The sequence below is a fragment of the Crotalus tigris genome, unplaced genomic scaffold, assembly GCF_016545835.1.
Source record: "Crotalus tigris isolate CLP2741 ecotype Arizona unplaced genomic scaffold, ASM1654583v1 scf7180000017633.3093840, whole genome shotgun sequence".
NCBI lineage: Eukaryota > Metazoa > Chordata > Lepidosauria > Squamata > Viperidae > Crotalus > Crotalus tigris.
The window spans coordinates 1761888-1777956 of NW_024096527.1; the positions used below are offsets into that span (position 1 = coordinate 1761888).

The 16069-nt window shown below is 43.7% G+C and overlaps 1 protein-coding gene across 2 annotated transcripts in view; it reads left to right on the plus strand.

Moving 5' to 3' along the window:
• PTBP1 (polypyrimidine tract binding protein 1) overlaps positions 1 to 16069 on the plus strand; it is a 42491-nt gene that overhangs the window by 11073 nt on the left and 15349 nt on the right. The window contains exons 3-8 of one of the 2 annotated variants that reach the window (XM_039334724.1): positions 1977 to 2052; positions 4562 to 4734; positions 4947 to 5093; positions 11862 to 12032; positions 13217 to 13327; positions 15664 to 15838. In XM_039334724.1, the coding sequence (XP_039190658.1) occupies positions 1977 to 2052; positions 4562 to 4734; positions 4947 to 5093; positions 11862 to 12032; positions 13217 to 13327; positions 15664 to 15838 (853 nt within the window). The remainder of the gene's footprint in view (positions 1 to 1976; positions 2053 to 4561; positions 4735 to 4946; positions 5094 to 11861; positions 12033 to 13216; positions 13328 to 15663; positions 15839 to 16069) is intronic. The other variant, XM_039334725.1, reaches the window with a different exon arrangement.

Sequence of the window (16069 nt, forward strand, 5' to 3'; positions counted from 1 at the left end):
CTTACTTTTTGTTCCCTTTTTTCAGCCAATGGTGATATTTCAGTGCTGCATATACGCTACTAGCCTCACCTTCAAGCTTCCCAGCAGCTTCCCTGCCTCCAGCCAATAAAGATAACCCATTTTAACTCTGATTTCTTTTTAGACCTACAGGTAGTCTTGACTTACAGCCATTTGTTTAGTGATCATTTGAAATTACAATGGCACTGAAAAAAGTGACTTATGGCCATTGCAGTATCCCCATGGTCACATGATCAAAATTCGGACATTATGATGTTTGCAGTGTTCCTGGGTCATGTGATCACCTTTTGCGACCTTCTGACAAGCAAAATCAATGGGGAAGCCAGATTCACTTTAACAGCCATGTTACATACTTAACAATTGTGGCAAGAAAGATCATAAAGTGGAGGCAAAACTCACTTGACTGTCTTGTTTAGCAATGGAAATTTTGGCTCAATTTTGGTAGTAAGTCGAGGACTTACCTGTATACAGTGCAGATTTTACTAGTTGAGTGGATTACTTGCTATACATCATAACTATACTTTGGAATGTTGCTGGGGTGGTGGGTTTAAATGGAACTTTAATATAGAAATCATATATGCCAATGGGGGCAGGATATATACCATGCTGGGACATGTGATGGCTGAGCAAAAGAAAGCTACTGGGGGCTACTGAGTGAAAAGTGATGTGACACACTTCAATTTAGTTTTTCACCTTCATCATACAGTACAGATCATAACATTCAGTTTAGTCCCCAATTTGGATAAATGTGTTTTGGTTTGATAATGGACATGGGGCAAACTGGTTGACATAAAAAAATCTTTCAGCAAAACCCAGTATTTTGCAGAGCTTGGTTATGTATGTAGGCATTACTAAATCACTATTACTGAAAAAGCAAATGGGAATTAATATGGACAGGCAGAATCCTGCCATTTATTCATTCAACATGCTCATCCAAAGATGCTATGATTAGAGAGCTCCAATACATTTAGTAACAGGATAAAAGACCGTTAGTCAAGAACTTTCCTAGTTCCCCTTATCCGTCTTCTAACTATAGTGCTTTCTCAAATGAAGACTGTCTAGAGAAATAATACTATAATACTATTTTTGCAAACATGCAGCATGTATTTTCTAAGCTTCAGCTGCAATCTGATTGAGTATATCAAGCTTTGTCCAAATTTCTGCCAAATTAGATAGGTATTCCTCCCTCTTTTATAAGAGGTGGATAATGCTGAGCTTTCTGCCTGGGATAAGCTTGAGCTAAAAAATGTTGCCAGACTCATTTGCACGAGAAGATTTTTTTCCTGAGCCTTCATATCAATACAGCAGGTAGATGTGATTTGTTAATTTTATAGTGCAGCCTGAGCCTTTGCAAGTCACCGTGCCCCATAAATGCCTATCTTCCCCCTTTTCTGTCACCTTTGGGGCAAAAGATGCTGCTTTTGAAAAATGCATTTTAAGAAAGAGCTCAATTTCACATGCTTGAATTGGTCTGCTGTTCATCTAAGAATCTATTTCCTTTTTTTCATATGGGAGTAGTATTCCACTATTACATTGATATTTCACTCAAAGCAAAATTGTTTCAAAGTGGATTGAACTGCAATTCTTGACTTGACCTTCATGTTGCAAACCCAAGCTATCTATGGCTCTCTGTAGTTCCCTTGCTTTAAGAGAGGAAGTCTGCAGCCCAAACAAGCATTCAAATAAACTGTTTCTTTTCTTATATTTTTCAGAATATAAATCTTACTCTTGGTTTATGGGCACTGTTGGAGTTGCTCTGTTCCTTGCTTGTATGGTTCTTAACATGTCGTTGTTGCTGATTCCATTATGTAGGGCTAAGTGGAAAATCAAGCTTTCCCTTTACTTTCTCCACCCATCTCAGTTTCTCTACCACTTTTAATTCTTGTTTTCATAGCACCTGAATAAAAATTAGCAAAGTGCTGTCAACTTACTTTTTTTCCTTTCTGTTTCTCTTTCAGCGGGGATCTGACGAACTTTTTTCTACTTGTGTCACTAACGGACCCTTTATCATGAGCAGCAACTCTGCTTCTGCAGGTAACACTGATAGCCCCCAAAATTTTAACATTTCTTTAGCATTTACTTGCCAGGAGAGATTGACCCTCCAAAGCAACCTGAATACTTATTCCAATCAGTTAAGTAGCAATTGGCTCCAAATGAGCTTTTTCTATCATTTATTAAAGGGTTTCAGCAGTCTTAAGTTCCATAGTGCTGATACCTGAAATTATGCCTCAAGTTTTTTATAAATGATTAATGCTGATGAAATATTTTGCATAGCTTAGAAAAACAAAGTCCATCTGCGGGGGGGGGGGGGAATTATTGCAAAATGGATTTGTCCTCATGTAAGGGTTATTTTCTGAATATGTGACACAACACTGGTAAGATCACTGTATTAAGACTATTTTCCAATGTCTGCAATAATATTTGTTCGAAGCGTACTGGGTGTTTTTATTTTGACTTTGTTCTCCTGACCTTCACTGTTGTGCTTATAGTCTATTTCATCAGAGTTCCCTCTTAAGACTAGCTTTTGTGTATTCTGTAGCAAATCTGTTGCTGCAGAATGATTTTCTTCTGAATATTTAATCCTGATGTTTTATAAAGCCAGTCAATATTTACTGGTCTGGCATTATTTATTTGTTAAACTTAGGGGATTGTCCAACACTGGGATACTTACATTTTAAAAGATAGAAAACAAAAAAAGCATGTCTGGACACAGCACACTCCAAATAATACAAAACACAACCAATAGCAGTTCTACAACGTTCTTATCCCAAGATCAAGTTTGAAAAAACATCTGAAAAATCAGGGAGGAGGGGTATTGCTCCAGAAGGCAGGTTTCATGACAGAGAACACACTTTCTAGAGCCTGATGGATGGCATCAAGCTTGCCAGCTCTGCCTGATCTTGCCAGTTAGGCAGAAACCATGGGCGTAGATGGTCTCCCAAATACCTTCATGCAGTGTCCTGAAGGGCTTTAAAAGTGATAACCACACCTTGAACTGTACCCGGAAACCCCCTGATAACCAGTGAAGCAGTGGTGCAACATGGACATGCTGGGCCATGCCCATCACTACTGGCACCATTGCATTCTGGATCAGCTATTTAGTTTATTGAGTTACAAATTACTTGCTTATTTTTGCTTGTTTGCTCTTAACTGCCTTGTATTTTCTATTGCTGGTATTAGTCTTTAGAACTAGGTGACCTTTGAATTAAAACGAAATTGTAAAGTTGCCCTTGCTGTCTAAATCATGATATCTTTGGATTGAAACATGTATACTTAAGTGCCTCATCCCCAACTCTGTTTGGAGTACAAAACTATTGTATTGATCAGCTGTATGATTATGGAAGCATTATGAAATTGCTGTTAGCTAGTTAACATGTTCATAAGCTGTGTCTTAAAGCACCATTGCTTGCCAGTCTTAAATTGCTACTGTTGGTTACAAGTTGCCCTAGAGCAAACAGACATGGAGGTAAATCTATGCAGGAGGTGAAATTCCCATCTGGGTTTAAATTATGAGTAAGGTGGTAACTTTATGATTATCAGTATATAGGTTATTATAGCAAAGCCTGAAGTTCACTGGATTACTTTTGTATATACTGTACTTACCGTATATTCCGGCGTATAAGACGACTTTTGAGAGCGTTGAAATCAGCGCCGAAGTCGGGGGTCGTCTTATACGCCGAGTCGTCTTATATGTCGGAAATAACGTAGTTTCTGGCGTATAAGACGACTTTCTAGGCATGCGACTCGGCATCGAAGATGGGGGTCATCTTATACGCCGGAATATACGGTATATGGCCATGTCAATATAATTAACTATATTAAGCAATCTTATTAGAATAAATTAGTCTGTACCATAAGTAACAGTTTTGCTGATGTGCACATTTGGAAACTTGAGGTTGTGTCCTAGAAATTTTCACCACATAGCTATTAGGAGTTGATGTATACATTTACAAAATGGCTGCAGTGGGGAGAGTAATGAAAATAGCGTGCAAGATTAATATCACGACTCCATTAGACTCCAGGATATCCTATAGCACTGTAATTTAACTTTCTTATGGCAAAGTAAAAGAAAACTACATGCTATTTTATTTTATAAAAAGATGCCTGTAAATCCTATGAATAATGAAACCCTGGAGAACTTTCGGAAATAGTGGTTTTGCAGAGATGTATTTACTATATTGGTTAACTTGATGTTAACCAGTTTTTTTTAACATCAATTTTGTTAACTTGATGTTCCAGTTTTTAAGTGTGAAATAGATTTTTTAAAAATAAAAAATGACGGGAGATGTGTGCAAATACACTAGTGGGCATTTATGCTATAATCTAGCAAACTGCAAGTGTTTAGAGCTGATTAATTTATAATATGATCAGGCTTGCTAGAACTTTATAAAAGGGAAGTTGCCATATAGTAGCCTTTTGAACAGAAACAGTGAAGTGACTATGCAACTTTTTTCATCTTGTATTCAAATTCTAATCTATGATAAATGCACTATTTGTCTTGATTACATCAGAAACTACCTATTCTTGTGTAATATTTTTCTAGCCAATGGAAATGACAGCAAAAAATTCAAAGGTGACAGCAGAAGTGCAGGAGTTCCATCACGAGTAATCCATATCCGTAAATTACCTAGTGACGTTACAGAAGCTGAGGTTATTTCCTTGGGGTTGCCTTTTGGAAAGGTCACAAACCTCTTAATGTTAAAAGGAAAAAACCAGGTAAGCCATTTTCAGATGTCTGGGGTTTGTTTGTTTGTTTACAAAATTTAGTTTAGCTATGCCAAAACCTTGGTTCTGTTTTGTTATTTAAAGGCTTATCTGTCTATGTGACAATAGAGACAGCTTTTTAAAAATTGATTTTCAGATTGTGGTTAGAAATCTTTGGGCAATATAATTTTTTTTTTTTTTTGTTCCTTATAATCCTTTACCAGGCTTTTATAGAAATGAACACAGAAGAAGCAGCTAATACTATGGTGAGCTACTATACTACAATTGCTCCTGTGCTCCGGAGTCAGCAGATCTACATCCAATTTTCTAATCACAAAGAGTTGAAGACAGATAATTCTCCAAACCAGGCAGTGAGTCAAAATTTAAAATATTACAGATTTTATACTTTCAAACATGTTATACCACAATTTGGACTTGTAAGGGAAACAAATAATTGTCCATAGGACATGTGACAGAGCCCATTGGAGTTAGGCAGTTATAACAGATTTGAAGTAATAAGTAAAATAATAGTCAAGAAGGATGGTTCGCTGGGTGAATATATTTAATCACTATATTGGATCAGGTCAGAATCTTTAATGGGGATGTGTATGAAATGGAAAAGTGTATTGCACTGAAAATGAACTACCATGTTTCAATTTTGAATTGCTTCAGATCAGCCATAGTTTGGCATTGAGTGATTGCTTTGTTCTTCATTATGGGCAAAACAAAATAAGGATATGAGTGAATAAGACTTCCAGTGAGGATCACAGTGAACTAGATGCTTCTCCAGCACTGGAGATGGATAATCCACTAATGCGTTAACTTAATCCTCCTGCCCAATCAGATCAAGTCAGCCAAACTTGCCATGCCTGTCCTGGGCCTGATTGCCCCAGTTTTCGACTTGATCTTGCCTTGAACAGACGTGCAGGTTTGGCTCACAGACAGTTAGATACCCATTAGTGGATTATCCATTTTAGACTAAGAACTTTCCTTCCTTCTGAGTCCTCTGAGCAGCGTTGGGACCAACGTTCCTCTAGAAGACCAAATTCCACTGATTCCCACTGGGGCTCAGCTTGCAAACGGAGGATTCCGTTTGGCCTCTAAATCCTCCCCCCCCCCCTTGTTTAGGAAAGGGAGGCTTTCCACATTTTTCCTTTTTCTTTTGGTTTCTCTTCCTCCCTACCCCCCCCCCCCAACTCTCCCGGCGTCGAGGCTTGCGGCTGCAGGCCCGATGAGCTTAAAGAGTCTGGTCCGCCTGGCGAAGGCCACAGGGACCTCAGATTTACTTGCTGTGCTTTCGGACGCTGCGGTGAGGAATCAACTCTCTTCTGGTGTCGGAGTTCGCGGCTGCAGCTCCGACAACCTTAAAGAGCCGGTTGGTGGGGAGAGGCTGCAGGGGCCTTGGACGGCCACGCGTCGTCTCTCGGCAGTTCCGGTGGCGGCGGGCTCGTCGGAACACCGACGACCAGCTGAGAAGGACCTTTCTTCAGCTCCGTTCCCCTCTCCGGGAAGGATCATCAGGCTGGGTGAGTTCTATACGCTGCGGAGCCGGAGGGGGTGAGCGGCCTGAGTCACGGTCACCATTTTGGTGACCGCGTGGCTTCCCAAAGCCTCGCTGACGGCAAGGGGGGGTGGAAAAGGACTTTCCCACCTACCTCTCCTGTTCTTAAATCCTATCAAAGGCTTTCCTTTCAACCTTGGGGTGCTTTTCCTCAGTGAAGGCCTAGATCTGGACAGGGGCCCTGCTGTCTGCAGCTACCATCTTGGAGGCTTCGGCCTAGACAGGACCGAACAAGGCCTCACTGAGGCCTCCCTTGACAAGGGCCTTTCCCTACTTTTAACAGCCAAGGTTACCTGGGGGAGGGGATTCTTGGTAATTTCCCTCGTGGCAATCGGAATTTATCCTGCTACCCTTGGCATAGGCTCAAGAGTTAATTATTGGGCCTCCTGGTATCTTAAACCCTGGTCACCTTGGGCTTGCTAACCACTACAGTAGTCCTAGCCTCTGACACTGTGCTGTTGCCACCTTTTATCTTGCTGGCCTGGCAACATAGCAAGCCCCACTAGCAGGCCGCAGCCCACTCCAGGTAGAAGCAAAGCGACTGCAGGTAGAACCGGGGCCTTTTTTTTTTAGATACCACTGGTTCAGTGGCCGGGTGGTGGTGGTAGGGCAATCTAATTCCAGCCTTTGCCCTACAACCTTATCAGCCAATTGATCCCTTTCCCAGGTGCACCCTCTCGCGCACCTGAAGATTTCATACCAGCATGGAGGATAACACAGCTTCCCAGTCCAGGGCCACCTCTCCTTCCTCCTCAGTCCGGAAAAGGCACGGATCTCCCTCCCAAGAGGCCACTGGTGGAATCGCAGCCGAGATCAGGCCCAAGGCTGCTTCAGGGGGAAAAAACCTCCAAATTGGCTGAAAGACAGGCCCAGCAGGAGACACCAGGCATTGGAAAAAGTTTGAAAAAGCTCAAAAAACAGGCCAGGGCTGAGGCTGCTCAGACAGAGGCCACCTTTTTTGATCTGCCTTTAGGTCTTGCTGCTTCTCCACAGGAGATCTGGGCTCCGGTGGAACCCGCCTCTTCCTATGACCAGACCGAGGAGGTACCTGTGGTCCAGGCCTTCAGATCCCCCCATACTCCATGGGTCCCGCAGACCCTGGAGGCCACCTTTACACCCATGGCCGCAGGGCTTAGAGGGGAGGAACTCACCCTCTCATCCCTGGACAATAGGATCCAGACCTTGGTAGCTCAGGCAGTGGAGCGGGCACTTACGGTCAGGGCTCCATCGTCCATCGTCCCAAACATTCTAGACTATTTACTGCAGGGACTGAATAAGAGGTTGGCACCTAATACTTTGCGTAGGCAGGTGGCGGCCCTCTCTACCTTGCTCTCTTGCGACACAGTTAGTTCTCTGGGGAAACACCCCTTGATACACTCCTTTCTCAAGGGAGCTACAAATACCAAGCCACCTGTGGTCCACAGGTGTCCCACATGGGAATTGACAAAGGTCCTTCAGATTCTTACCTGGGCTTCCTTTGAGCCCCTCAATTCGTGCGACATGAGGTCCTTATCCCTCAAGGTCGCCTTCTTGGTGGCCATCACTCCGAGATGGCGGCTCTCTCGGTCAGGGAAGATCTGTGTATCTTCCATCCGGATCGGGTCACTCTGCGCTTGGACCCCACCTTCGTTCCCAAAGTTAATTCTCTTTCATAGGACCTAGGACATCGTCTTTCCTGATTTCTTCCCCAATCTGTCCCATGAGATGGCATTCTCTGGACGTCCGATGGGCTCTCCGTTACTATATTAAACGGACGGCCCCCTTCCGTAGCTCCAAGGCTTTGTCTCCTCGCCTTCCTCCAGGGGTCAGAAGGTCTCGGCCACCACGATCGGTCGTTGGATAAAAGCTTGCATCACAGGGGCATACTAGTCCAATTCCTTGCCGATTCCACCCCGTGTCACGGCCCACTCTACACACAGTGCGGCCACCTCGGCGGCCTGGGCCACACAAGCTTCCATCGAGGAAGTATGTAAGGCAGCCACATGGTCTTTCCCGTCACCGTTCATATGGCACTACAAGCTGGATAGGTACGCTTCCGCCGAGGCATCCTTTGGCAGGAGGGTCCTCCAACAAGTGGTGCCCAGCAAAACAGTTCCAAACTTGCCCGCTTCCCTCCTGTAAGGACAGTGGGCTTTGGTATGTTCCATTAGTGGATTATCCATCTCCAGTGCTGGAGAAGGCGCGTTGTCCTACCTGAACACCGTTTCTCAGCATGGAGATGGATAATCCACACCCACCAAATTAGGTCCTTAGGCCTAGGGTCTGTTCTGTGAGCCAACACGTCATGCTGTCAGTCAGTAGCTGCGTCCTCGAAAACTGGGGCAATCAGGCCCAGGACAAGCGTGGCAAGTTTGGCTGACTTGATCTGATTGGGCAGGAGGATTAAGTTAACCCATTAGTGGATTATCCATCTCCGTGCTGAGAAACGGCGTTCAGGTAAGACAACACCCCCTCTAAAGGAGTGGGGACAAGAGAACGGCAGCCAGAGGCGAATGCTGAGTCTCCAGACAAAGGAGGAATTGTGAGATCTAGATAATCTGGCTTGTAGTTAAGAGAGAAGTTTTCTTTGAGACTTTGAGCTATCCCAGAGGTTTCTGCTGAAGGCATTAGAGAAAAGCTAATTAAAGTCCTGGCAAATTTTTGAATGGAGGACACAAACAGAAACTGATAAATGTTTACAGAATAAACTCAAGATTTGCAAGAACACAGAATGTTCCCTAGGAATGTTTTGGTTCATTTTGTCAGGAAGAAGACAAGGTTTAAGTTTTGCAGCATTTCACTGCAAGATTGAAGATGGATAATACACATATAACTTTCCTTAAAGAAATGCCTATCATAATTTTACATAAGAGAAAAGATGTATTTTTTAACTGAAAGGTCAAAGCAGAAAAGGATTCTATTTGATGTGACAAACTGGAACACTTGGAAAAAGTCATGGGATTTTGTTTTTATGCATAACTTCAAGAATATTAGATGCACAAAGATGGAAAGATTTGGTAGTACACCATAATGGAGGAAAGTTGGTGAAGATAACAGAACTGCCTGAGATGGCCAGTTGACTTTTTTATTGAGGGTGAAGATGTTCTCTATATTTACAGCTGATTGGAAATCCTTTGGAGATTATGTGTGAAACAAAAAAAAATGACCTCTGATTTATATTTTTAATAATTAGGAAAAAAAGATGTAACCATAGAGCAAGAAGTAAATTTATAATTGTATTTATAACTGCTAAACATCAGAAGCTACTTCTGGGAATCCTTTATTCCTTCTTTGTTTTTACACTTTGTTTTTTTTTCCCTGTTTTTCATTTTCTTACTCCGTTAGTTTCTATTTTTATCTTCATAACATTTTTAATTTTATATATATGTGTATTGGGATGAAGAAGGCAAGACGCCCCTTATTTTCTATCTCTCTTGTTCTTCTCTGTATATATTTATTTGTTCATTCATTTTGTATAGCTGCCAGTCTCGTTATTTCCAGTATGACATATCCCATTAGCCTGCCCCACTAATTGATGCTGTCACAGATGTCCCAGTATGGCATATTACACCAGTCCATCTATGGCAGTGTTTCTCAATCTTGACAATTTTAAGGCATGTGGACTTCAACTCCCAGAATTCCACAGCCAGCAATGCTGGATGTGGAATTCTGGGAGTTGAAGTCCACATGCCTTAAAATTGTCAAGGTTGAGAAACGCTGATCTATGGGTTGCTGTCTCTGGACAGCATGTCTCACCAACTTGACTGCCCCCGTCTTCTCAGCCCCTTCCTCCCTAGCTCCTCTGTATTACTGTTGCTAATGTCCTTAGATTCCCTCCACTCCTCCTATCCAGGACATTTTGATCTATGCCTGGATGAAAGCACCAGAAACCTGCATGTTTCAGTTCTGACATGGACCATTTAAAATCAGCTGTTCTGTGTACTTAATCCACTGTCAAGATTTTACATCAACAACTGTGATATAAGAGATCTGAAAAACAATTTGCATAGTATTTTCCTGATGTTAGGAAGTTACGGTCAATATTACTCTTATATTGCAAATCCAAAAATGAGAGGCTGGGAGAAGCTTATCTGGGGATATCTAATAAAGCAGCATTCCCCAACCTTTCCGGGTTGGTGGCCTGGGAGGGGGACGAGGGGATGGTTTTGTATGAGGGGCAGGTGTGCACACGCGCAAGTGGGGCTGCGAGTGCTGGTGCCTGCCACACATGCCGACCTGCCACTCAGGCAGCCCGGTTGTGAATAGGCCACGGCCCAGTATTGGGCTGTAGTCCACAGGTCGGGGACACCTGTAATAAAGTAATCCTTGCTAGAGGCAATAATTTGGATTGGAGTGTTGTTTCAGAGCTATTGTATTAAATATGTATATGACTGCAGGTTTTCCTAGGTTTAATGGGATTTAGTGGGCTAGACCTATACTACAGCTTTTTTAATTTATTAACTGTGGAAACATTGTATTGCTAATCATTATTATTATTGTTAAGGTGAAGCATAGGTAGTCCTTGGTTGACAACTGCTCATTTAGCACCAAACAAATAGTACTTAAACTCGTTGACAACCCTGAACGAGTAGTACTTTAAACAGCCATTGCCCTTATGATGATTGCAGCATCTTATGTCTGTGTGATTACCATCTTTGACCTTTTCTGCTGACTTCCCACAAGCAAATTCAATGGGGAAGCTAGCAGGTAAGGTTGCTCCCTCTCCCATAGGTTTGTCTTCCCTGGAGCCACGCTATAAGGAAGTTGCAAGTCCTGGTCATATGAGGCCCTCACTTAATGACCGGCGATCTTCACTGATGGGAATGGGATTGCTGTTGCTAAGTAATGCTGTCACATAACATGTTTTACAGTCACATTGCTTAGTGATGAAAATCCTGGTCCTAATGAACATTGTTAAGTGAGGACTACCTGTTTCTGTATTCTGGTTTCTTTTATGTTTGCATATCTGCACTCATTGAAAAACCCTTTATCTTATATGAAGGAGCAAATAACTCGGCTTCTTATTAATAATTTATCATGTATCATCCTTTCATAAAGGGCAGAATCCCAAGATAACATGCCTCTAGGACAGTGGTTCTCAACCTGTCGGTCGGGACCGCATTTGGGGTCGAACGACCATTTCACGGGGGTCGCCAAACAATGCAGTCCGCCATTTTTTTCCCCTTTTCCTTAGCTGTGCTACTCCCTTTTATTCTATTGGCTTTTGAAAGCCAGTAGAATAGACTCTCTTGAATAGAGTCTAATTCTATTGGCTTTCAAAAGCCAATAGGAATTGTCCAGGCTGACTCTGCCCTGCTGAGCCCGCCAAAAGTCCCATTCTGCAAACGGTGCTGCACCAGTTGAGTAGTCCTTGACTTAGGACCGGTTGAGTAGTCCTCGACTTACGATCGGTTGGGGGTCGCGGCATTAAAAAGGTTGAGAACCACTGCTCTAGGATTTTTTTCTTTGTAAAATAGCAACTGAATGTCATATTTGAGAGAGTTTGAAAGAAAATGATCTTTGCTGTTATTGGATAATGGATACATGCTTTTTCTCCCTATTTCCTACTTTATTGACGCGTTAAAACTTGATTCCATAGCGTGCTCAAGCAGCCTTGCAAGCAGTAAATTCTGTCCAGTCTGGGAATCTGGCACTGTCTGCTTCTGCTGCAGCTGTGGATGCTGGTATGGCCATGGCTGGTCAGAGCCCAGTCCTGAGGATCATTGTGGAAAACCTCTTCTATCCTGTTACTCTAGATGTCCTCCATCAGGTGAGATGCGACTTCCATCTTTTCGGTGGCCAGCATGTGACAGAGAACTAGTTGTGATAACTTGTGCCACAAGTGGCATGACTCTTTATGGTGTCTTTCATTAAACCTCACACTGTTTTTTTTTTGTTTCTGACATTTGCTTAGATTAGGAGCATATACAGTATATTCTTACGCAGCATTATTTTTGATCCATCCTTACAAAATAGATTGGATTCTTGGGGTCCAAAAACTGCTTTTTGTGTTAGATCTAGATCCTCTAACCTTGCTCTCTCCAACCAAGTAATTTGACTATAGCTTCTATTTTTACCATTTATCATGCTTACTGGGACTAGTAGGAATTGCACTACAGACACCTTCAATTTGAGGGACATTGTTCTAGTTACCATGTGTAATTGGCTTTTATTCACTAAGTGTGCATTAGGGGAAAATTCCGATATGCCTTTTGGATAAAATCCTTTGGATGTGCCCATGTAAACTAGAATACCTGTGTTCTTATCAGTTAATAAGGTACATGTTGCTACATATATTAGACATTATTTCACAAGGGCTGTGAAACACTTTGGATTTAATCCCTGGAATATGTTTTTGAACATAAATGAGCTCAAATGTGGCACCTCTCTGCAATACCTTGAAACTGGTTTTTGCTTAGATCACATCAAAAAAAAAAAAAACTTCAGATGTATTGATGTATCTTTTGAAGAATGAATGCAAAACACTGTGTGGCCATAATGCTTACATCTTAAAAAACGTCTCCAGTCTGTCTAAAATATTAGCAGAAAGCAAAGCATGGGGGAGGGGTCATGTTTCTTTCTGTAATTGTTTACAAGCAGACTTTGCTCTGGAAGAAGAGATTGGTTCATTGCCTGCAAAATAAAGGAAATGTTGGAGAATAGATCTACAAGGTTCCTTTTTACTGTACCTCTAGTGCCACCTAGAGTTGCTAAATTCAAGATGGAATTGCAAGAAATGTGATCTGCCCATTGAGACTGGGCAAAGATGTCTTATGTAAATTTGTCAATAGCTCCTTTATATGTTTGAATCTTTTGGTTTTTTCCTCTGGAAGTGGAAGTTTGTGGTATAATTCTGTTGTGTTAAGTTGGTATCATTCCCCAACCTATTTCTCATTTGCAGAAAAGGCTTGGAAGCAATTGCTTTATGACTTCTTTGTGTTTGTGTGAACACAGATTTTCTCCAAATTTGGGACAGTGCTGAAAATAATCACATTTACCAAGAATAACCAGTTTCAAGCACTTCTGCAATATGCAGACCCCGTGAGTGCCCAGCATGCCAAATTGGTGAGTTCTCTTCTTGTTTCTGTTTCCAGTCTGTAATGTCTTGAAAATATTATACAAGCATATTACAGGAAGCAGTCTATACAGCAGAACCAAAATAAAACCATTGTGAATAGTACTATCTGGGATATTTTAGGTGACTTAGAGGAATGTTGTGAATTTTAGAAAAGTAGAGATCATGCAAGTTTTATGAATTAGGTCTAAGTTTTAAACATAAGAGTACATATCCCTTAACATTAATTTTATTCCCCTTTTGCTTTACAAGTACCTTTAGGAAGAAGGAAATCCTGCTAAAACTATATAGCAGTGGTGGCAAACCTATGGCACGTGTGCCAGAGGCGGCACGCGGAGCCTTCTCTTTGGGCACGCGCCATCGTCCCAGCACACATGGTCTCTAAAAGTTCGCCAACACCAGCCAGCCTGGAGCCGCTGTTGGGGAGGTGCCACCTCCCCCTGCGCAGCAGTGCAGACATGCCTCGCTTATGGGCAGGCAGGGCGGGGCCTCGCAGAGGAGGAGGAGCTCGTCCCTCCATGGGACAAGCTGCGCTTGGTGGACAACCTGTAGGTGCCGGCGGCGACAAACTTGGCTGTGTCCCTACCGCAGGGGAAGTCGTAGGAGAGACAGTGCTGGCCGGCTGTCATGGTCAGTGTGGAGTGCCGGGACTGGTGGGCACAGGTGGCCGATCTCCACCCAAAGCTCTGACTCATAGGAATGGATGAAAAATATCCAGCGTCAAGAAGGGAAATCGAAAGAGACAGTGGACAGGGCCTTGCAAGCGGAGTGTGAAAGGGCGCTCTGCGAAGGTTAGGTCAGCGGGAGAACGGTCCATGCGGGGATTGTGGCGGGGGGAGCAGGACGCTCCATGCGAGGGTTGGGGTGGCGGGAGAACGCTCCGTGCGGGGGTTGGGGCTGCAGGGGAACACTCCATGCGGGGGTTGTGGCGGGGGGAGCAGGATGCTCCGTGCGAGGGTTGGGGAGGCGGGAGCAGAACACTCTAGGGGGGGGAGCAGAACGCTCCGTGCAGTAAGTAAACTTTAAAGACAGTTTTAAAATATGGCAGTATTCGAGAAAATCTTGCTCCTTACATGGGATCAGGTTTTTTTTCTTGACTCCCTTTGGCTGTTCGCTGCCAGACCATCTGGGAGCAAAAAGCCAAGGAGAGGGGAGAGAAGCCTCCTTAAGTGGGATGGCCGGGGGGGGGGGGAGGAGAGTTTCGCTGCCAGATTGTTTTGCTTGATGCAGCAGAATGGGAAGGATCCACATTCTGCAGTAAGTAAACTTTAAAGAGAGTTTTTTTTAAAGTATGGCAGAGAAAATAATCCACCTTATGTGGGATCAGGGTTTTTTTCTCCACTCCCCGCCCTCCCCGCACACCTCAGTACCTACCACGGCTGCCAGCTACTCGAGCAGGTCATTAGGCCACCGCCCACAGCTGCATGCCCACCCAGCACAAAGGAGATGAAGCAGTCAGCTAGGAAGCCCCACTTAGGCTTAGAGGTGGTAGAGCACACCCAGGGCCAGCAGGCAAAAGACCATCCCAAACAGGGAAAGCCAGATCCACCCAGGCCCAGCAGATATGGAGAGAGGCACACAAGCCTAGCTGGGACTGGGGGGCCATGGCACCGATGGAGATCCGGCTTTCCCCACTTGGGGTAGCCTTTGGCTTGCTGGGCGTGGGCCTGCTTTATCCCCTCTACTGCCCTGCCTCCTGCCTCACCTTGTCTTGTTTCACCTCACCCTGCAGGACCCTCACCATCCCACCTGCCAGAGACCTCCTGGATCTCCCCCAACCCTGTCCGCCCCCACAGGTGTCTGTCCCCATGAGTAACATTGAGGTGGCCACGCCCACCCAGGCCATGCCCACCCACTACCATGACCACCATGGCCACGCCCACTCTGGCCACGCCCCTGGCACGGCGATGCATAAGTGGGTTTCGGGTTGCAGTTTGGGCACTCCGTCTCAAAAAGGTTTGCCACCACTGCTATATAGCATAGTAGGGAAAGGCATTGGTGAAGAAGCAGAACAAGGAGTGCTACTGATTTCCATCCTCAGACATTGCCAGCTCCTGTCTACTCTTTCCAGAGGAATATAGGATTGTTCTAGAATAGATTTTAGGTACAGTAATGTACGTTGCTCAGAGATTTAAAGACTTAATATCATGTTCATCTGAATGTAACTTTCAGATTTTTGCAAACAGTTTTATGGACACTCTTAAGACTCCCTCTCTAGAGATTATTTTCTCTGTTTTATACGTTGGGTGGATATGGAGTGTACAATTCCCCCCCCCCCTCAAATAACCTGCTTGGCTTAGATGCACTCTGCTTTGGTTTCCTGTAGTCTCTCGATGGGCAGAACATCTACAATGCTTGCTGCACCCTCCGTATTGACTTTTCCAAGCTCACAAGCCTCAATGTAAAATACAACAATGATAAGAGCAGAGACTACACCAGGCCAGACCTGCCTTCTGGAGACAACCAACCTTCCCTTGATCAGACTATGGCAGCTGCTTTTGGTAAGGGATTGAGCAAGAGAATTTTAACTGGGAAGTCTGGGGGATAATCTTTATTTCTTCTTAGCAATAATTAACTGGCAAATTAGGCAGCCCACTCTTGACTTCATTTTTCCTTCCTCCTAACCATCAGGTCAGTCTACTTTATACAGTATTTGTAAAGACAGCACGACAAACACAAAGTGCTAACGTAGCTACAAGCTTCCTTTCCATGTTCTGCTAGCCTATGGCATT